At 42.7% G+C, this 22518-nt stretch overlaps 1 protein-coding gene across 26 annotated transcripts in view; it reads left to right on the top strand.

Annotated features, from left to right (window-relative positions):
- NRXN3 (neurexin 3) overlaps positions 1 to 22518 on the top strand; it is a 1185406-nt gene that overhangs the window by 1126134 nt on the left and 36754 nt on the right. For 19 of the 26 annotated variants that reach the window (XM_081908654.1, XM_081908650.1, XM_081908647.1 and 16 more), the window contains one exon: positions 14372 to 14465. In XM_081908654.1, coding sequence (XP_081764780.1) covers positions 14372 to 14465 — 94 coding nt within the window. The remainder of the gene's footprint in view (positions 1 to 14371; positions 14466 to 22518) is intronic. The other 7 variants (XM_081908656.1, XM_081908667.1, XM_081908655.1 and 4 more) reach the window with 1 other exon arrangement.

The raw sequence follows: 22518 nt of genomic DNA, 5'->3' as shown, positions 1-22518 counted from the left end.
AATTCTTATGCCTGGACGCATTTGTGGGAGTAAGGCTCCTTTAAGAGCTGGTCTGGCAGGAACAGAGTGAAGGGATGTGGCCAAAGCAGAGAGGGAAACAGGAGGAGGTGGCTCAAGAGGAAAGTCTTTTATGTAGGGCTGCCATACTTCTGGATTTTCCCGGACATTACCTGGATTTCAATGGCAGAATTGACATCTGGAGGAATTTCTGAAAGGTGGCACTTTGTCCTGCATCTTAGGCAAGTCAGTAAAAATAAAAAATCACATTTTTGTGTTTTTGAAGTAAAAAGCTCAACAACTTTGGGGTTTGTCTGAAAAACAGCTCAACAATTTTGGGGTGTCCTGGTTTTTTACTTCTTGAAATATGGCAACCCTGTTCTATGTGAAAAATAAATAAAACATTTGTTGTTAGCTTACAGCAGCTTCCACCTTTCTTCATTACTGCAAAGAACAACTCAACATTTCCAAAGCAAGGCTGGTAGTAACAAAGGAGCAGGGTTATTTTCAGGGTACTGGAACTCTCTGCTCAAAGAAGGTCATCATTAACTCTACCTGCCTGCCTGCCTACCAACTTTTTGGCTAGCTCAGTTGGTAGAGCATGAGACTCTTAATCTCAGGGTCATGGGTCTGAGTCCTACACTGGGCAAAAGATTCAGCCATTGCAGGGGGTTGGACTAGATGATCACCACGGTCCCTTTCAACTCTACAGTTCTATGATTTTCCCCCTCCTCAATTCTAGGGGGCTTTTGATGAAACTGGTTATGGGGTTTGTTTGTTTATTTTAAAACTGATCATCAACCAAGTCCTCTGGATGGTTGCGTAATTTGAGTTTCAGAGTGGAGTTTATTTTATTATATTATTGTTTGATGTTGTATGGCTTCTTGATTTTTGAACGGTTTTAGCTTTAAGGCCTTTGGATAATGATTCCTTCCCGGAACGGGGGGCGGGGGGGGACTATGATACATTGGATTGATTATATTGCTGGAAGCCCTCCTGGGCCCATAAGATAGGGAAGGGTATAAATAAAATACATATGATTAAATAATACAGGGACACGATTTTAGAAGATCTTCTGCACTGGCCCCAAAACAGGGAAATTTAATTATGCTTAGACATGGTGAACTGTGACAATTTAGTTATGACTAACTTACGCCTCATTAATTTAAATGGGACAATGGCCTCACTAAATTGCGCTGGAGTGGGATAACTGTGTGAAAATAAGCCCCCTTTGGGTGCTCAAATTCAGACTCAAAACCAAATCATGGCACTTTACAGAATAAAGCTGCAGTTCTATGCTCATCTGTTTAGGTTTAGGAATGGACAAATCAGTCTGTTTCTGATCTGTGCTCCTTTCACGTGATTTAAACACACATGCAAAAAACACAACCAGTAAATACATATTTGAACATACCCAATCCTATACCTATTTCCTCCCTAAAATTATGCATTTTGAACACATTTTCATATGTCATTTGAGCTGAGAACTGTGTCTGATTCTGGACATTTGAGAAGTGTGTAATTTGGAGAACGCCATTCCAATCTGCACATTGAGCTTTGCATGCACAGTGCAGCGTTGGGCTCATATTTGTTTTTCAGATGGCAGGCAAAGCCACAGTTGAAACTTGAGGGAGTGTGTTTCCTGGCCTGGTTTGAATGCTCAGTTTCTGATGTAAAATGAAAAAGCCTTTTGCTCGGGCATGCAACCATTTCTCTCCTTCCTTCTTGGCATGCTTGAATATGCAAACTGCAAGCATTCTGTTAACCATGGTTTCCCATTTCATCTGAACCAGGAAACTGTGGTTGCCGGCATTGGAGCATGCCAAGATCATAAACTATGGTTAGAAGTTGCTGTAAGATTCAACCTTATTCCAGAGCTGATAATCATAGTTTTCAGGCTCAGATGAAATGGGAAACTATGTTTAAGTGTATTCAGGGCATAGCTGTCAACTTTTCCCTTTATTAAGGGAAAACCTATTCGGAATAAGGGAATTTCCCTTTAAAAAATGGAAACCTTGACAGCTATGATTCAGGGGCACTGAGAGGATGGGAGGAAAATAGTTCTGTGCACTGGCACAAGGCTCATTTATGCCTCAGCTTATTAAGACAACATATGATCATCTGAACAGAACCATTGCCTGTCTTCCCCAGGGACCTTTCTAATGCCATTACTAAGACAGGGCACATTGTGTGTTTGGCACTATAATCACAGCTCAGCTGGAAGAAGGGGAGTGGTTGTAGATGGTAGAAAATTCTGTTATTTAAAAATATAGGCCCAATATATATTAATGAAGACATGGGGAGGGTACACACTGGTTCAAACTGCATATATGACTGCCTATGTCTTTCTAATGCACAGTGACCTAAATTTATAGATTTCGGTGCCTTTTAATTCAGCCATTAGAAAAAGAGCCAATGCGTCACAGAGCTCCCAAGCCTTAAAAGATGCCATTAAAGCCACTGCACTGTACTTAGTTATTTATTTCTCTCTCTGAACGATCTAATCAATAAGAGAACAAAATCAAACACGGTTCCCTCCTCTTGAAGAGAGAAAAGACAAGCTAAATAAAGATGTCCAGGAGACTGGGGCAAAACATGCCAGCAAAACGACATATTGATTTCCAGCAAAGAAGGAGATTGTAAATGAAAAATATTCTTCTGACACAGTTATTAAGCACAGGGCTGACACAACAAGCAGGGAGGCTGATTTCTCCCACTGGAGGCTGAGTACTGAAAGGGCAGCTGATGCTGGTTCTTAGGCTAGATGAGCCTCTGGCTTTCAGAAATCCACACCGCCCTGTGCTAAGCGAGTGAGGCTCAAGTCCTGGGACTTTGGCTTTCTCATGTTTTCAGCTTTCAGTGATCCGTGGATCAGCAGCAACCTTGGGGTCACAGGGCCAGCAAGCCTGCAATCCCCTTCTAGCCAGAGAGTACTTCCCTGTTGTGTTCAGCTGCAGAATGTTGCATAGGCGCCGACTCCATGGGGCCTTAGGGGGCCCGAGCCCCCTCAAAAATTTAATTTAAGAAAATTATTAGTTATATTATGCTTTGTAAAATCACAAAATTATGTTGGTATTTTTTATTTTCCTTGTTTGACGATAGTTACCTTTTAAAATACATTCAGTAATGAGTTAAAACAAAGCCACTCCCGATCTAGAGAGGGGGTGGGGTTGCGGGCTCTCGACCCATCAACAATCTCGCGGGGCTGGCGTCAGCCCCGCAAGAAGCGGGGATTCCCCCTAGCTCATTAATATTCACTGCCCACGGCGGCAGCCAATCGGCTGCCGCAAAGGGCGGGCCCTCACAGATTCACTTAAGGTCGGGGCAGCCCGGGGCTCGCCCCTTTCGTTCCCCCAGCAGCAGCGGTTTGGAGGTCTTGGGCCCCCCAATATTTTTTATAAGTCGGTATGGGCCCCTGCCCCCCCAATATTTTTTATAAGTCGGCGCCCCTGGAATGTTGCACTAGTGATCATAAAGGTGCCTGGGTCACACTTGAAGCATCTCTTTTGCTTTCCTATCCACTTTTCCCAGCAATCTCAGGATAACAATTCTCCCCACCTACCTGTGTGATTCTCAGGCTGAAAGCCAAGTTGGAAGCCTAGATTTTGTAGTAACGGAGGATTTTTGTGTGTGTATGTTTTTTAAACTATAAAGATATTGACTTTCCAGTGGCATTCTGCAGAAAACTCAAAGTTTAAAGCAGGACTTGCATCGGAAAACCCTGACTCAGTCATGCTAAACTGCTGTATTTGCTCCATAAAGTATGAAGCTATTCCAAGCCAGCTTTTGAAGCCACCTCTCCCTATGACTCCATGATCAAAATCCAGTTCCCACCTCCAACATCATACTGGCTCACATTGAGCTGGTATATGTAGCATTACCTAGAAGTAGTTATAGCAGTAGCATGAATAACTTGGTGGCACATCTTCTTTTTTCATTTCTGCCAGTTAAGTGCATCATTCAGTATGTGGCTATCAACTGCACTGAGGTCCCAGAAGCTGTCTAGGTCTCTGCATATCTCACTACAGATGCTATCCATAAGGTCTAAATTCAACCATTACAGTGGTCAAAGGGGCAGGGAGGGAGGAGTGAGCCACATAGCCTCTTTTCCGGCTTGTAGGTGGAACATGATCCAGCTCTAAATCACATCAGGAGCTGCTAAGCTATGTCTAAAGAAGGAAAGAAAGAAGCTTGAAGTCGGTTTGGATGCAGCCGTGTGTGTGTGTGTGTGTGTGTGTGCGTGTGTGTGTGCATATATCTGCTTGTGTGTGTTAGAGGCAGAGCGAATGTGTGTAATCAATAAACAAGCAATCTAGATTCCCAGAGATGTATGTTTTATTTATTTATTTAGCCCCTAAATAATATGTAATTTCTTCAGGCCAAGAAATAAATTGAAAGGATTTAGAGGGATTTGCTTATCAGCGGAACACCACATAGCATTACATCCCTCCTGCTTTTGGGAAGGTACATTGAAGTTTGGTTTAAGCTGCTGTGGTTCAATACTCCTCTTTCCTCTGTCAGGGTGCCTTGAACAACAGACAGATTAATCCTCCCCTTCTTTTTCTTCCTCCCTTTTTTTTTTGCAGTCCCTTCTTATTTAGATTTCCTTGTCTTCCTTGCTCTAAACAGAAGGGAGGACCTTTCGGACACCAGAAAGCCTGACATCCCTGCCCCCACTTTCCATTGTCTTCTGAATGCTCAGGGCTCAGAACGAAAAATGATTCAATACTTGACACGCAATGTGATCCAGAAGCGGGTGGCTTTTCTTTTCCAGCAGTAATGAACTACTGAATCTGTTCTGCAATTGTAGTGCCCAAAGGCTAATTCCAGCTTGCAGTGCATCCCTCCCCCCTCTCCCTCTTTTAAAACAACACTTGATACAAGACTTGCTTGATGCACAGATGGAGTGCAGAAACGAAGGCTGATTTACTTCCCCGTTTTAAACTTGTGGGGCTAGTTATTTAATCTCTTGTCTGCTGTGGTAATGATTGAGTGGCTGATTTTGTTACAGTAGGTAGCCCCATTGTGAACCCTACTTAATGATATAATTTGGCAGCAAGTGTGGTTTCCATTTTTACGTCCAGCAGGGATCACATACGCAGGAAATGTAAGGGGTGGGAGTTTTTCAGAGGATGGAGTGATAGTTCCTTTGTTGTTGTTAACTCAGGTTGATGTGGTGAATGAAGGGCATGCTGGTTAATGATTGGCTTCCAGTTAATCAGGATCCTGGGCTTATAAGAGATAATTTGTTCCCATGATGAGACCTCTTGCAGTGACTGCCTTCCTTAAAGAGAAATGTGAATGACAGGAATTCTGCCCTTGGTATTTCTCTTGGCTACTCTGTTGAGGGGCTGGAGAAATGGGGAATGGTTTGCTTGTTTTTTTACTCCCAGAAGAAGAGCTCTGCTGGGTCAGAGCAAGGGCCTCTCTAATCCACCATTTTGCCCCCAATACAGATGCCTTTGGACTACTTACAAGCAAGGGATGAAGGTAACAGCCCTAGTGTTCAGGGGTTTACTGCCTCCCAACATGGAGGTTCATTGTAGCTATTAGAGGACGTACCTTGTCAGACAGTGACATTAACTTAGTAAAGCTCAGTTGGACAAATTCCTAGAGATAAAACTACCAATAGTCCTTGTGATGGTAAATTGGATCAGAGCCACACTATCTCTGAATGCCAGTGGGATACCAGTGGGAGGGAGCTTCTGCACTTATGTCCTGCTTGTGGGATTTGCAGAAGGATCCTTTGGGGCACTGTGGGAAACAGGACCCTGGACTTGAGGATGGGGAAAAAATCCTTTGGTTTGCACTTTAATGTGAACCTATGTAAGTCCTACTTTCTGCATCTCTCTTTTGGAATTTGCACTTCTTCAAATTTTGCAGTTTAGTTCCCCCACCCAAAAATGCGCCCAAAAAGCATATATTAAGGGGAAAGTGTTATGACTAAATAATATTTTAAAAATACATTTCATTGGGGAAATTACTTGCACACACACACACCCTCTCTTAGAGAAAAGTGCTTAGATATATTAGGAAAAATTCAATATGAACTCCTGCTCCAACTTGCCATGTAATTTGTATGTCTACAGAGCTTTGGGATGACAATAGCTTAGGTTACAGTTCTTGTCCTACTAACATGTTAAGTTTAATTATAATTTGAAATGGGTCCCAAATATTTTCCCAGTTTTGTCATGCCACCTGAGCATTCCAGATGCCCCATTCCCCTTACAATCAAAAAATTAAAATCATGTCATTGTTATAAGTAATTGTGGCATTATGATAAGCAAGATCTAGTCTCTTAATTTACTAGAGTAGAAAATTAATGCATGGAAGGAACACTGATATTCCTGGATGTAGATAATTTAACATGGCTAAATTATCAACAGCAAAGGATGCTCAAGATAAAATCTAAAACTACTGTGCATCTTTATGTAAAAAGGGGTAAATCACAGAACTATCAAGTTGGAGAGGACCTGTAGTCTAATGCAGGATTAGATCATCCCAACAGATAGCTCACAGCTTGAAGGGCATAGTTAAACTATAGAACTCACTCCCACAAGAGGCTGTGATCACTACCAGTCTAGACGGCTTTAAAAGTGAATTGGACAAATTCATGGAGGAGAGAGCTATTGATGGCAACTAGCCATGATGGCTATACCCTTTCTCCACAATTAGAGGCAGAAATGCTTCTGAATACCAGTTGTTGGAAACCACAGGAGGAGAGAGTGCTCTTGTGCTTGAACCCTCCTTGGGGGTTTCCCACAGGAATCTGATTGGCCACTGGGAGAACAGGATGCTGGACTAGATGGGTCATTGGCCTGATCTAGCAGGCTCTTGTTAGGTTCTTATGAAAGCCCAGAATTACTGTTTCTGGTACCTAGTTCCATTGACAAATTGCTCTTTTGGTTAAGAAGTTCAGCCAAAAACTACCCTCCTGTAACTTAAGGCTGTTAAATCTAGTCCTTTCCCCCTGGGTGTTTGCTCAGGTATTTGAAGGGCGTTTTCACATCCCCTCTGACTCTACTCTTCTCTAGGCTAGACAATTCTTTCAAATTTTCATCATATTGTTTGCCATACCACTGTGATCTTCACTTCTCTCCTTGGAGTTTGTCTTTATCCTTTGTTAAGTTTGGTGACCAGAACTAAATGCAGTACTTCAGATGAAGCCTGACTAGTGCAGAATAAACTATTACACGGCATGACTTGGAAACTCTTTCCATTAATGTAGCCAAAAATCACATTAGCCTGCTAACATATCAGTGGCATCACTTATTTGTTGCCATTTTTCAATGGGTTTTTTTTTAAAAGTGACATAAAGGGGGAGCCAGCCTTTGTATAACAACTCCCACGAATCTTCCTTCCATTGAAAAGCAGCATTTCATCACATTCTGAATAGACTTGCTGTCAGATGGATGAGGAGCATAAGCTCATTGATGTTACTTGCTTTTAAAATGATGCATGGGCTGCAGCACAGAAAGAAAGGCAGGAAGAAGCTGCAATGAAGTCAAAACTAAAACCAGCAATGTAGTTTGGTAGTGGAGGGGAGCAGAATTTCCACCAAGTGCCATGTTCTAAAGAGAAGTTTTGGAGTTTCTTGTTCAGGTAAAACTTACGGGGAAAGTAAAAGGAAAACAAAGTCGATATGACGGATGTGTAGGATTAGGAGAGAGCCAAGACACCATGTTGGAACAGGTCATTTCCTACTTGCAACCTACAACCTCTCTGCACATTGCCACCGACTGGCCCTTATGCTTCTACAACTAACAGCACAATACAGAATTCCTAAGGTTCAGGGTGTGGCAGTGTGCGTTTGCTTTCTCATCCCCACATTTTCATCAAACATTGCCTAGAGTGATACCTTTCAGATGTCCTGTGTCAATTACCTACTTCGGTTTCAGAGAAATGAACATTAAGATCCGTATCCAGATACGCATGGTGTTTATAGGATATGCATGATGGAATGGAATGCTCAGGTGGCATGGCACAACCAAGGGAATATTTGGGCCCAGTTTCTAAGTAACATTAAATGTAACATGTAGTAGGACTAGACTTAGTAGAACTGCAACCAAATATGTCCCAATATTCTGGAAGGGGAATATTGGGACCTGCCTGATTTTGGCGATCCTTCCTTCCTTCACCCACCTACCTACCTGATTGTAGCGCTCCCTACTCGACCCATCTCTGCACTCCTTCACTTACCCCACCCACCTGTTCTCCACACCTTCTACCTTCCACCTCTGCCTCCTCCACTTCAGCAGACATATTTCCGGAAAACAGCTTCTGGAATTGCTGCGATGGGTGGAGGAGGAAGAGTAGCGACGCGAAGGGACAAGGTAGGTTTTGCACCCGTCTTTGGGTCCCGTGCTCTGGTGTGGCCGGAGCCAAGGAGCCAAAATGGGGTAGCTTCTGTCAATCCGGGATGACCCACTTAAATCGGGACACTTGGAGGTGTGGAACCTATGCTATTTTCATTCCAAAGCATGGTAAAAAGGAATGAGGGGTTTAGAGAACCTTTTTTAAGAGAATGTAAGCCCCATTTTTTTTTAAAGAATGTGAGGCAGCCATCAGGAACATATTGTGGCACAGTTTCTCTGACTGAGGGAGGGCAATATTTATAGGCCTTTCTCTTTTCCATTCACACTAAAAATGAGAACTCCATCATTCACTGGATGTGTTATTTATAATTTCATAAAGCTGTTCTGTGGCAGGGTTTATTTTATCTTGTGCTTAATGCCCATCAACTCATGGCACAGCGAGTGAGTGGGGTAGTCGAAAAGGGACTGTTCTCTGTGGAAGATTTCAGAGACAGCCATTTTATGTGGAACAGAGGGTCAAAGGATATGGATATGGAGCATAAATTCCAACTTTGGGCTGTCAGAAAAGGGAAGAGGGTATGTAATTGTCCTGACCACATCTCGCCATGCTATTCAGAATTTCCTTGCCATGCCCATGATGTATAGTAATGAACACAGATGCAGGACCCTCACCAAAAGCAAGATTGATGAAACCCTTCGAGTGAATAATTAGAAGGTGGTGATTACAGAAACAATAATTCATTAGAGGCAGTTCTGTGAAACTGAGGGAATTTGAAGGTAAATATGTCCATAAATCCTCAAGGTTAGATGCAGACCTTTCAGCTTCCTCCTGCTCTAGTTTGATACCAAGTCAATTTCAATAAACACAATGGCAAAGCAGAGGGAGAATAAAAATAATATTATAAATGTGGCAAAAGCTCTTTTAGAGGACAAATGAAAAGTATTTTGTCTAGGGGCATATTTTATTGGCATTTACTATAATACCTGCCTTTAGTTTTACAACTATTAACACAGGACTGAGTAATTCCAGCGCTGAGATTTAAAGAAAAATTGAATATAAATATTTCAGAATTGGATGCATTGTCATACCATACTCAACCTGATATGTATGTAGACCTATAAGGCCTACCAGTGAAAACAAAAAAGAAACGAAGTTATTGGTTCTTACGAATAATGATCTTTTAGCTTGCAAGCCTGGATGAGCTTCCTCATGTATTGGTCTGACCCCAGGTCTACTTCTCTACCCACTTCTCTCCCACACCTACATAGTTCCTTCTTCTTCTAGGCGCATAGGAAGCTGCCTTATATAGAGTCAGAACATTGGTCCATCTAGCTCATTATTGTCCACACTGTGGCTCTCTAGAGCTTCAGACAGAGGACATTCCCAGCTCAGCAGGGATTGCTCTAGGAACCATAGGCAGGCAGATGTTCTACCACTGAGCTGTGGCCTCCCCCCTAGTTTCTCCTATTTTTCTGTATCCATCTGATCTTAGCCTTTGTCCTTTTATCCCCTTTTCCCTATCCTCCACCATCTCTGGGTGTCTCTCACTGGCTTCCCAGAGCCTCTGGACTCAGCTACATTAGTAAAAAAAAACCACTAGCATTTTAAATGTGTTATAAACACGCGACACCAGATGGCACTGTAGAGCACAAAACTTTTCTATGCCGTTTTACATAAGGTTTTTTTCTTTTGTTAATGATTTAATTTATGACTTATTTATAGCACACCCCCCGTGTGTAGATCCACCCTCTGTTTCCCCCGTGATGACAACCTTTCACCATATTTCTTGCTTTGCTCCTCCTGACAGCTAAGCAAATTTGGTTCCCTAACATAGTATTCCATTCCTACTCATAGGTTCCTCATTTAGGCATTGGTCAGATTGCCCCTATCAAAGCCCTTCATTCATCAACACTGTTTTAAAACATTCTTCATGTGCCAAGCCATTCTACCACTTAGGTTGTTAAATTCTTTTAGCTATGCATCTGTTCTAGTCTCCCAATTTGATGTCTCCATAATTCCGAGTCCACTTGATTTTCCCGGTGATTAATCAGAAAATAATTTATCAGTATACACAGAGACAGATAGGTAGGCATGTTGGTCTGCCATAGTCAAAACAAAAAAATTTCCTTCCAGTAGCACCTTAAAGACCAACTAACTTAGTTCTTGGTATGAGCTTTCGTGTGCATGCACGAAAGGAAGGTATTTTTTTTGTTTATACACACAGAGAGAGACAAGATAAAATACAATATATGGTTTACCTCATAGGTTGTAATTTAGCTGGTGAGAACACAGAAAGATTATAGGGGATAGATAGATAGATGATAGATAGATGATAGATGGTAGATAGACAGACAGACATAATTCTGTATGCATAATTAAAAACATAGAAGATGGAGATTGCTGCAGCTAGCCTTCATCTTTCTTCCTGCATTATCAGTATTTGCAGATTCTGAAAACTGTTCTGAAAAGAGCAAGCATGGTATCTCAAGCTGGCCAATTCAAAATTGGTTCTTTCCAGTGTATTGGTTTCTTCCAGTTCAGGAATTCTTATTACAGAGACCACACACCTTTGATGCCTGCAGGAGCGAAAGAGGAAAGAGAAAAGAATTCCATGTGCTAGCTCTGAGTTCATGTTGCTGAGGGCAGGGTAATTTGGTAGCCTTGTGCAAGAGCCATATAGCCTGTGTCCACTCCCTAATGGTCTCCATTAGTAATTCTACTAATTGCAGCAATTACATGAAGGAGTTGCTGCTGGGGAGAGATGCCATTACACTTCTCCTTAACACACTGTGGTACATGCTGCTCGTTAATTAGAGCAGCCGCAAAAAAAAAAGGGATTATCAGCTGGAAAGTGTAAGGAACATGTGCTGCAATTCACTGGGGCCACAGATGCTCTTGATGTGGCTTCAGCTTTTCTGAGCCAGATCTTTGACCCTACCTGCTGTGCTCTGACCATTCCGTTAACATTGCACAGGAATCCATCCTTGTGAATTTAGCTGGGCTGAGTGTTTGGCTTTATGTGGATGTACTGGAAGGCAATTTTCTGCCTGGCCTGTTCAGTCTACACTCCGTGGCCAGGGCAGCTGTCTACCGACTCTATCTGGTATGCCAGCTAAGAACCTTCCTCCCTAGCCACTGTCTCGCCAGAGGGGTACATGCTCTAGTTATCTCCCACTTGGACTGCTGCACTGCACTCTACGTGGGGCCACCAATTAATCCCAATTCAGCTGCTTGACTGGTGGCTGGGAGCAGCTGCCGGGACCACATAACACTGGTCCTAAAAGATCTGCATTGGTTCCCAGTACGTTTCCTAGCACAATTCAAAACGTTGGTATTGACCTTTAAAGCCCTACATGACTTTGGGCCTATATACCTGAAGGAGCCTCTCTCCACCTGCATCATTTAGCCCGGATACTGAGGTCCATCACTGAATGCCTTTTGGTGGTTCTCTCACTGAGAGAAGTGAAATTACAGAGAACCAGGCAGAAGGGCTTTGCAGTAGTTGCACCCATCCTGTGGAATGTCCTCCTGGCAGATGTCAGAAAGTTAAACAACTATACAATTTATTGTAGACATCAAAAGGCAGCCCTGTTTCAGGAAGCTTTTGATGTTTGATGCTGCATTTTGTTGGAAGCCACCCAGAGAGGCTGGGGCAACCAAGTCAGGTGGGTGGGATATAAGAAATTTATTATTATTATTATTATTATTATTATTATTATTATTATTATTAACAGAAGCTTAACTGCACATGGCCAAACTATAGAAACATGGGAATCTGCCTTATGCAAAGTCAGGCTATTGTCCATCTAGTCCATCTAGTTCAGTGATACCAACACAGGCTGGCAGCAGCTCTCCAGGATTTCAGTCTTATTGGGAGATGCCAAAGATTGAACCTGGGACCTTCTGCATGCAAACCAGATGCTCTACCACTGAGCTACAGCCCTTGCCCAACATGGGAGCAGGGAACCTTTGCCCTCCACTGTGGTTCCTATTCAAATCATACCTGTCCCCAACCTGCAGTTTGCTCCAATCTGCAGCTCCAAAGGTCCAGGTCTGGAGTCAGGGGCAGACTGGCTATTTTAGAAAAAAAGATCATGTACTCATAGGCAAACTGCATGATTAACATGCATGTAGTTTGGCCCACAGTCACCATTTTTATCAGACCAGAAGGATTAGCTGCGCAAAATATTCATTCTGGCAGTGTCTTGATAATAGGATTATATCATATCTATATTACCTAATAGCATAGTACATATTGCAGTTCTACAGAACATAAATGTTGTGTATACAGGGCCAAACTTTTATTTGTCAACAAAAACCTGCAACCATCCCTACCATTTCCCCAAGCAGTGTTTCTGATGTCACTGAAATTCTGTAATATGAGGATACTAATACTGACCAAACTTGAAGGGTTGCATGTGTAGGTCCCCAGGCCACCCCTCAAATAACTTCACACATAACATGTAATTTTAGTTTTTGGGCACTATTTTGGCCACAACTTTATTAAAATACAAAATCAGTGAGTGGTTGTTTAGACATTGGTTATGACTATCTGTCCCCCCGCCTGGGACAGAACTGACATCCCGAGGTCCGATCGGTAGCCAGTAGAAGGGAAAGTCAAACTTGGGGTCATTTGAGCTAAGCGTCGGACCCACGCCGCTCACCCCAGCAGCTCCCCGAAAGCTTGCCGGCCCTGGTCCTATGACAAGGATTCCCATGACAGGGATTGGGCGGCCCTGGTCCCATGACAGGGATTGGACGGAATCATGGCAAGCCCCAGGATTCCTTTAACAGAATTCCCTTCAGCGCAATAGGAGGGGCGGGCACAGCCTATCCTGACCCCTCCACCACCAGCATATTATAACCAATGCCTAACCGCAACCTTACAAGTTGTGACGAATTGCTGAGTAGTAGGCAAAAACCAAATGGCACAGCCAATCACCAAATGGCAAAATTCCTACTAGGCCCCTGCGCCAAGGCAGACGACCCCATGACAGGCAAAGCAAGGTCAACCAGAAAAGAGGGCGGGTGGGCGGGTGATCCGATGCACTCTGCAAAGAGAAAGAGAAACCAGAGTGCACCAATATTTAAAGACTATGGTTCCACCCACCCAATTTGCAACATACAATTTGCCCCAGCAACCCGGTTATCCAATCACAATGCCAGGCAACAACTGTTAACCTGTCTGGCAACAAGAGGGCTGACCCGGCGGCCCACACCGCAACACGTGCTCTTATTTATTGGAGAACACGCTTTGTCACAATGGTTTCTGAAATACTTTGACTACTCCAGAAGCACTTCAGAAGCATTAAATATTATAAATTTAAATGGGAGACGTTGTGTGGCACCACAGTATTTTTTTTAAAAAAACAACTGGTAGGATATGCATGTGTGTGTTAAAGTAAATAATGGCAAGAATTAAAAGGCATATGAAGCCAGGCATGTGCTATGACAAAACATCTGTGGCAAAGCCAAGTTGAGTTGGCAATAATTCTCTATAGCTCAATACTTGCTGTTGATGGTGCACCTTCTCTGTTGCTTATGGTTATGCTTAGTAGGGGAAATGTGGGTGGCTCTGTCATCTAAACCACTTTGCCTCTTGAGCTTGCTGATCGGAAGGTCGGCAGTTCAATTCCCCGTGACAGGGTGAGCTCCTGTTGCTCTGTCCCAGCTCCTGCTAACCTAGCAGTTTGAAAGCATGCCAGAGCAAGTAGATAAATAGGTACCACTGCGGCGGGAAGGTAAACTATGTTTCTGTGCTCTCTGGTTTCCATCACAGTGTTCCATTGCACAAGAAGCAGTTTAGTCATGCTGGCAACAGGATGTCTGTGGACAAACGCCGGCTCCCTCAGCCTGAAAGCGAGATGAGCGCTGCAACCCCGTAGTCGCCTTTGACTCGACTTAACTGTCCAGGGGTCCTTTACCTTTTTTTACCTATGCTTAGTAGTTATGTTCAATTGTATTCCTGTTTGCAGATTCATCTACTTGGGATTGCCATTCTTTTTGTCTGATCACCGGTTCTTTCTTTTTGTCTCCTTGTGCTTGTTTCACTTGTCAGACAACAGATGACCTCATTTCCTCAGACCATTCAGCGGAATGTTCTAATGATGACGAAGACCTCATTGAATGTGAGCAGAGTGTAGGTAAGCCAGGTCAGTCTTATATTCCGCCTGCTTTCTTATTTCATTTTGCAGTTAACAATGCCTACATATATATATGTGTGTGAATGTATACATATATATGTACGCCTATATATGTATATGTGATATATGTATATATGTGTAGAACTGTATATCCGATATAAACGCATAAAGCCAAGCATCCAATCCCATGGAGTTGGCAGGAGCAAGACACAAATATGTCATCATTTGGAGAAGCCATCTTCGAAGGAAAACAAACGTTCTGGAACCAGTACCTGCTCAGTTGGTCACCAACCATTGTGCTACATATTTGTAGTGGGTTTTTTTGAACAGGCCCTGGTGGGGAGAAGGAAAGTGGCATTTATTCTGGCATGTTAAAAGTTTGGGCTACTGACTAAAAAGAAGAAGAAAACCCAGCATGCAGCTATTGTCATATCTGTCATTGATTTCTTCTTGATGGATGTGAAAATATGCCGTGAAAGTTCCATGTGCCCATGGGATTTTGAATGTGGCTAACATGGCGGTGTGCCCACTCTATTTACCCAAACAATTTGAGAAGGACTAAAGCATAGTCATTCCAAAATACTAAGCTGTGCCATGTTACCTGCAGCAGCGATGCTTCAAAATGTATCCACTGAACGGTCAAAACTTAGGGTGGCAATTTGAAACCGACTCGATTTCTCCCTTCGACCCTAGATACATTTTGATGGTTTGATGGCTTTTCTTCTGGTGGGATAGATATGACAGTATTAATATCCAGCAGGCAACTGCAGTCTATTTTATTTTTAACTAATTCTTCCAAGTATTTATTTTTATTTTATTTCAAAGCTTGCCATGAGTTAAGCATTTCTATAATAGAGAACAGAATTTCATTGAATTTCTGTGTACAAAATTGATTTTTATGAGAATCTGTCCTTAAAAGTGAAACACGTAGACAAGCTTATTACTTTTGTTTTATTTTCGTTTCGTTTCCTTTTAAAAAGGGGGTGATTTTATTATTTTGAAGAGGCTAATTTTTTTTATATAAAAAATTCTAAAATCCAAACATCAGATGGTTATGTTCATAGTACCCTGAAGTGTTTCAGATTAATACAATAATAATAATAAAAGCCACCCAAGGCTAGTGCTTTCACATTTCTCTTCCACCCCTCATATTCTGCTTGCATTTTAGGGGTAGGACTTGCTCTGGCAGTAATGAGAACCACTGTGGCTTTGCATGTACCTGGGAAGTTCCATGATAAACTTAGAGGAACATAACATTATGAATTGAAGAATAAGTTGATACACAGATCAGTCTAAGAAAATGGCAGAGTTGCTTTCTTCCATCAAATGTCCTTTAGGCTCTTTAAGCCAAAGGTTTTGGCCTGCTTAGCTACTGATAGCAACATAAACATTCTTGCAGCAGCCACTGGTGATTGATAATATATTATCAAAATATATCCATTCGATGGCTGCATTCACACTTGACACCAAGCCAAACTATGGCTTAACATGAACGAGTGAACTTGTTGGCTGCTGAGAAGGAAATAGCACTTCCTCAGGCTGTCTAGCTCAGCACGGTGTGGTTTGTCTTAGCCCAGGATAGTGGTTAAAGTCTTTCTGCCTCAGTGGTGATCTGTAGCCAAGATTTGTTCATGGTAACAAAGGAGATACATTAACTGCTTCAATGACTTCATGCTGTGAAGTGATCTATGCATTTGTTTTTTATCATCATCATCAACAACCACAACCACACTTCTGGGTTACAGATGCCAGTAGGTTTTGGTAAAGGCATTGGGTGTGTATCCTGAATCAACCGACCCATTTGCTGGTTGGTTATTTTGGCAGGGTTGATCAATGTTAAGGATCACCATATGATGCACATAAAATCAGAGTGATTCCCCCCATCAGGATCACCATTTAGGGGGTGCCATGGCCCATCTGTACCCCATCTGGGGTGACAGGACAGATGCATCCTCACGGGGTCCCTTTAAGGGGATACCCTGATCCTTTGGAGTGGAGGAGGGTACCCACCCCCGTCCATTTAGACTAAGGATCCAGCCCAATGCCTTATCTGCCATCAAGTTGTGACAGTCACTACGAGGTAGGCAAAAAACCCAAATGGGCCTAAATGTCTGGAGGCAAAATCCTCCCTGGCCCCAAATAGGGCAGCCGAATGCTTCCATAGCAAAGTCCTCTGCTGGGGTTACCCACTCAACCTTGGGCAGCCCCATCACATAAAGATCAGGCCATGACTCTGGCTTTTCTGAATGGTTCCAACTGTAGGCAAGCCCAAGCATTCAGTGAAACAGGGGAAGGAGGAAGTGGCGCTCTTCCCCCAGGTGCACCAGAGCTGGGAAGAGGCCCTGATCTGCCACAACCACACCAAGCTGCAACCCTGCTCCCTGCCCCGCAAAAGTTGGTGATAAGCAATCTGTTTCATTTAGAAAGTGCTAAAAGCACCAGAGTTGGTATTCTAAATAGCAGCTAGGAATCATTGATTCAAATTCCTCTGCTAATCTTTTAGGACCTCATTAAACTCTCCTACCCACTGCCTTTTTGCTGATTGCCAAGAAATTTGCATTTAAAACAGAAGCCTTTCTTCCCCTTTATCAATCTGCTCCTCTTATCCATTGCCTGCAGAGTTGTTGTGAAGGCAATATCACAGCTACTTCCATGGTGATGAATTGCAGTGGCACAGAACCTTGAGATGTGGCATCAGTGAATGAAGCAGGCTGCTACAAAATGAAAAATGCCTCTTCATCCACAAAGATGCCGTTTGGAAACATAGGGGTCGTGCCGTAGAACCACAGAACTGAAAGGAACATCAAATGAGACCAGGCTTTACTGCCAATGTGTGTTTTGCTTTGTTCAACTACTCCTAAGTTGGTGAAGTGTCTCCTTTCACTCTTTTTCTGTCTTAAATGTTATAAATTTGTTAGCACTTTGGTCCGCCCATCCCCATCTTTTTCCTTTTAGGACAAATGCACTCAGCTCCCTCAGTTTCACAGCAATGGGTCAGTGTGTCTTGTTGTTAACCAGAAGGTTGGTGTTTTGAGCCCACCCAGGCATGGTGGTGGGCAGGATTTCTGCATTGCAGGGGGAGTTGGACCAGCTGTCCCTTGGGGTTCCTTCCAACTCTATGATTCTCTGCAAAGCCACTGAGCTGTGGTCCCTTCTCTTCTGCTTTGAGACCCATGAGTTCTAAGTGTGAAACAGCTCAAGAGACATGGGGGAGATTGGTTAATTTCCTCATTGTGTATTACACTGAAAAGCCCAAAAGGAAAAACATAATTTAGCTGCCTTCCCATGCACACTTACCTCCAGAGTATGTTTTCTAGTGAACACTGTTGAATTTATGTGCATAGAATTGCACATCTGATGTTGCCCTTACTGCTGTAGGAGTTTGGGCAGCAAAGTTTCTTCCCAGGTGGCTCAGGAGCAAACAGCTGAATTAACCAACCTTCCAGCCACTTCCTATGATCCCCTTCGCTGATTGTCAGTAAATTTGCATTTAACATAGAAGGCATCCTCTTCCTTTATCGTTCAGCTTCTCTTATCCATTATCCCTGGATGACTTAAGGGACAGCAGTTATTTCTTGAGGCGAAAACCAATGGGTTAAAATGCAATGTAGTGTAGAGAACTCCTGTGGTCCTAGTCCACTTTGCTGTCTTCAAAAAATAAGCAGGAAATTCACCCAATTTCATTGTCTGAGGGAGGAAAAAATCCTTGTGATAGCTGCCCACGAGTTTTTAGAATGATCCTTGAGTTTCTGAATTCATTTTATCTGCATCCAAAAATCATTATATCATCTCTTTTAATACCAAAATGAGAAATGGCCCTACCTAGCTGTTTCGGCTTAATCCCAACTGTGCTAGACATCTGCTTGATCACAGGTAGCTGGTGGCTGGCAACACTATGCAATCCAGGTGGACTTGTTACCTCCGGGTGGCTCACAGCTAAGCCCTGTATTATATTTCTGAGATCAAAGCAGAGCTAAAATGCAGTGTGAGAGGCCTTTGTGTTGGGCTGAGTGTTACGTAAATGGAGAGACTTTTTCATTTCTTCTCCCAGTATACAGACAGAAATTGACTGCATAATCCTATGCATGTTTACTCAGAAGTAAGTCTCACAGTGTTCAGTAGAGCTTATGTCTCATGTAAGTGTGCATCAGAGTGCAGCCTTAAATATGGAAGTGCTAATTGACTGTGTTTCAATTCACCCAAGGGTAAGTTTGTACAGACCGTTGACCTGCTCCAAAACCTATGCACTGTGATGTGCAAACTTTCCTGAATGCCCAGGCTCTTCCATTCATTTCAGTGCATGGAGCAATGCCTTCCATTGGATGTGAATTGATTTGGGGAGCAAATAGTGCAGCAGAATGGTAGCAGTGAGAGGCAGTAACGCTTCTGAATACCAGCTGCTGGAGACCACAGGAGGCGAGAGCGCTCTTGTGCTCAGATGCTGCTTGAGGGCTTCCTACAGGCATCTGGTGGGCCACTGTGAGAACAGGATGCTGGACTAGCTGGGGCGGTGACCTGATCCAACAGGCTTTTCTGATGTTCTTAAGCACCATGTGCATCCAGAGCTTCTTTGGACTCACCTAGGCTTCCTTTTGTGCCACATTTCAAAGCACAGGTCTGAATTGTAAAACACTGTGTCTGAGTGTCAGTCCATCCCCACCCCACTTTTTACCACTGAACCAGAGCAAATGGCAATCCACAGAAAACCCAAATTGCTATTTGTTCCTATTCAGTGTTAAAGAGCAGGCTTTGCTGGGGAAAATGGGTAGGCAAAAAAAAAAAAAAGGGCTCGGATGCAGAGTTTTAAAACATGGTGTCGTGCCTAGAAAGCGTGGGGCAAAAGGTAATTGTGGATGAGTTATTTGGTAATTTTCAGATTAACACAGATAAGCAAAAAAACCCAGAATAAAACTGCAGCCTGGTGTCCTTACCGTATTCACCAAAACAAGAAGACAGAAGCAAAATCTAGTATAACATTACTCCTTAGCTATGGTTTTAAGCCTTCTTTTTGCCCCCAGTGTTTACGCAGCTCATGTATGCTGACTTTAGTTTTATCATCCTGACAGCAATCCCTGCCTGCATTTTGTTTGTTTGTTGCAGAACAAAAATGTCAGTATATTTTATTCTTCCGAGAAGCTTGATAAGGTGAAGCTGACACACCACTGAATAAAGCCAGCAGGCTTTTCCTAACAAGCGTCTGCATAGAGCAAAGCTCCACAAAAATAAGAAGGTCCAAAGTGTATTGCACTAAAACATGCCAGCAATAGTGCGAGTGCCAGGCGAAACATGTGTGAAATCAGAGGAATGCTAGGTACATCTGCAAGCCGCACATACAGATTTGCCCTTTTAAGAATTTGCAGGCCGCATAAGCAGTGAGCTTCTTCCGTCTATGGCCAGTTGTCTCTGCTCAAACTCCAATGATGTACATAGGCTGAGATGAGGGCCAGAACTGCAAAGACAAGGGCTGTCTTGCAACAAAGACTGCTTGATGGGACCAAGGCCAGCCCCAAACCGTTTTCTTTCTACAGCAAAGGACAGGATAGTGTCCCCTACCTGCCATTCCATGTACAGAAGTGGATTGAACTGGCAGGTGGCTCTAATTTCAGCACAGTCGTACCCTGGAAGTCGAACGAAATCCGTTCTGGAAGTCCGTTCGATTTCCAAAACATTCAGAAACCAAAGTTCAGCTTCTGATCGGCTGCAGGAAGCTCCTGCAGCCAATCAGAAGCCACTGAAGCCCTTTAGGATGTTCAAGTTCCAAAGAACGTTTGCAAACCGGAACACTCACAAACCAGTTTGCGGTGTTAGGGAGCCAAAACGTCCGAGTACCAAGGCATTTGGGATCCAAGGTATGACTCTGTTGGCTAGTTATGGGGTGTTGGACAGGCTACAGCTCTATATACATAAAGGTGCAAGCCTTGAGGCTCAGGAAGAACAGCCATGTGGCAGCTGGTTCTTCCCCCTGGTTTTGCCACCTGAAGAAGTCACTTCACTCGGCCTAACGATAGGGCCGTCCCTGAATGGAACTTCCTAGTTACATGCATTTTTTTCTTATGCCACACACACACAAAAAGAAAGAGCAAGTTTTACTGATTGTTCATGCAGATGCCTTATAAGGTCCCTCTTATTTTAATTTGTATGGTTTTTTATGGTTTGATTTTATTGTACTGACCCTTCTCCTTTCTAAGCCCCAAAAGCCCCCTCAAGGATTTGATATCTATATGTACACTATGTACGATATATATATATGTGTGTGTGTGTGTACATATATATATATGTGTGTTATAGAATAATGAAAAACCAATTTTAGCAATAGCCCTCATCATCCAGTCACATGTTTACACAGAAATTCATGCCCTCATCTAATCCTGTCATCCACTAATGTGGAGAGATGCATGATATTGTTATTAATTAGTGTACAAAGCATGTCAAGGTTTCTTTTAGAGCATTCCCCCCTTTAATTTATGTTAAGTATTTTTAATGATAATTTCATCCACAAGTTATCCTTGGGGAGGGCTGGGGCAGGGAGAAAAAATATACAGGTATATCTGTCAACATAGCTATGGTTAACTCTGTGCTTATACTGGTAGATATACACACTGTATATATTTGAAGAACATTTTGTGTCGTTTCACCTCATCTTGTGCCGCATGAATTTTTGGTGGTTGACCGTTGCTTTTAATTTATTTATTATTATTATTATTTATTATTATTTCGGTCATGTGGCACCATGCTGCCATTTTTTTCTTTAATTTGAAATTCATTGCTGAAGTTTTATGTTTTATTTCTGGAGAATGTCCTATGAAATAAGAATTTGGTCCACTCAAGAAAGATATAGATCTGCAATCAAACAAAGGCAACAAAATCTTTTCTTGCCATCCTAAATGTTCCAAATTTTCCATATTGAAAAAAAAATTCACCCAAGAAAGTTGTGTACAAAAGAATGAAGATTATTGTTCCACCTTCCCTTATTTTATTCTGCTTTATCCCCCTTCTTTCTCCCCTGCTCCTCTGCTTCTGTGGAGTGTCTTATTCTCTCCTTCTTGGTAGACATATTTTGCTTTTTTTTTTCCAAAGAAAGAAATGTAACAATAGGGGGGAAGTCCCTCTAAAAACCCTCCTCCAGACCCCAACCCATTCCTCACATACAAACAGCTGATGGCATAAAAAGAATTTTATTGCAAGTGCAGAATATCTGTTGCATTGAATTTATTTCTTTTGGGGTCCGTGCAAGCACATTTTTGTGGCATGCAGTAGTTATTAGCTGACATAACTAACCATTTATGACCTCCATTGACTAATGCATGGGCTATAGTGACAACCATCTTGTTTCATCAGAGCGACGCATTCAGACTAACCCAGCAATTCTATAGCGTACCTTTTGGGGAGCCGGGAGGATAGCTGTTTACGTTCTTAAACCATTTAATTTCTTATATAGTTGACTTTCTTATTGGATAATTTCTTCAAATACCATTGGCTACTTTAGCAGCCCCAGTGTTTATATTATTTTTTTTTATGTTGATTTGTTAAGTCTTTTTGCTTCCCTCATTCCCTCCCCAGTCTCCTTGGGTAGCAATCTTCTGTCTTGTCTGTGTCCATCTGTCATGTTACTGTGTCTTGGAATCCATGGTTCTAGTGTCGTGTGATTCTGTTCTCTGTTCGTAAGATGTTCTAATTCCTCGTACTCTCTCACTTCCTCTCTCCTCCCACCTCCTTTTCCCCTGTCAATCTTTCCTAGAGGAAATTCCACAAAGGGGCAAAAACATCTAGCAATAGCTCTCGACACTAATTGCATTAGGAATCACCAAACTATAGAGCAGCCTTTCTCAACCTAGTGCTCTCCAGATATTGTGAGCCACAACTCCCATCATTCCTGACCATTGGCCATGTTGGCTTGGGCTGCTGGGAGTTGTAGTCCAAAAATCTGGGGGCAGGGCATGGGTTGGAGAAGGCTTATATGGAGAAATTTTATAGCAGAGGCAAATTTGCAAATGCTTTTTAAAAATAAATTTGGGTGGAATCAAATGAAGCTTGTCTGCTCACAAAGCAGCTTTTGATCTAG

Source organism: Podarcis melisellensis, assembly GCF_964234715.1.
Source record: "Podarcis melisellensis genome assembly, chromosome: 1".
NCBI lineage: Eukaryota > Metazoa > Chordata > Lepidosauria > Squamata > Lacertidae > Podarcis > Podarcis melisellensis.
This window is presented reverse-complemented; position numbering and strand designations above follow the sequence as displayed.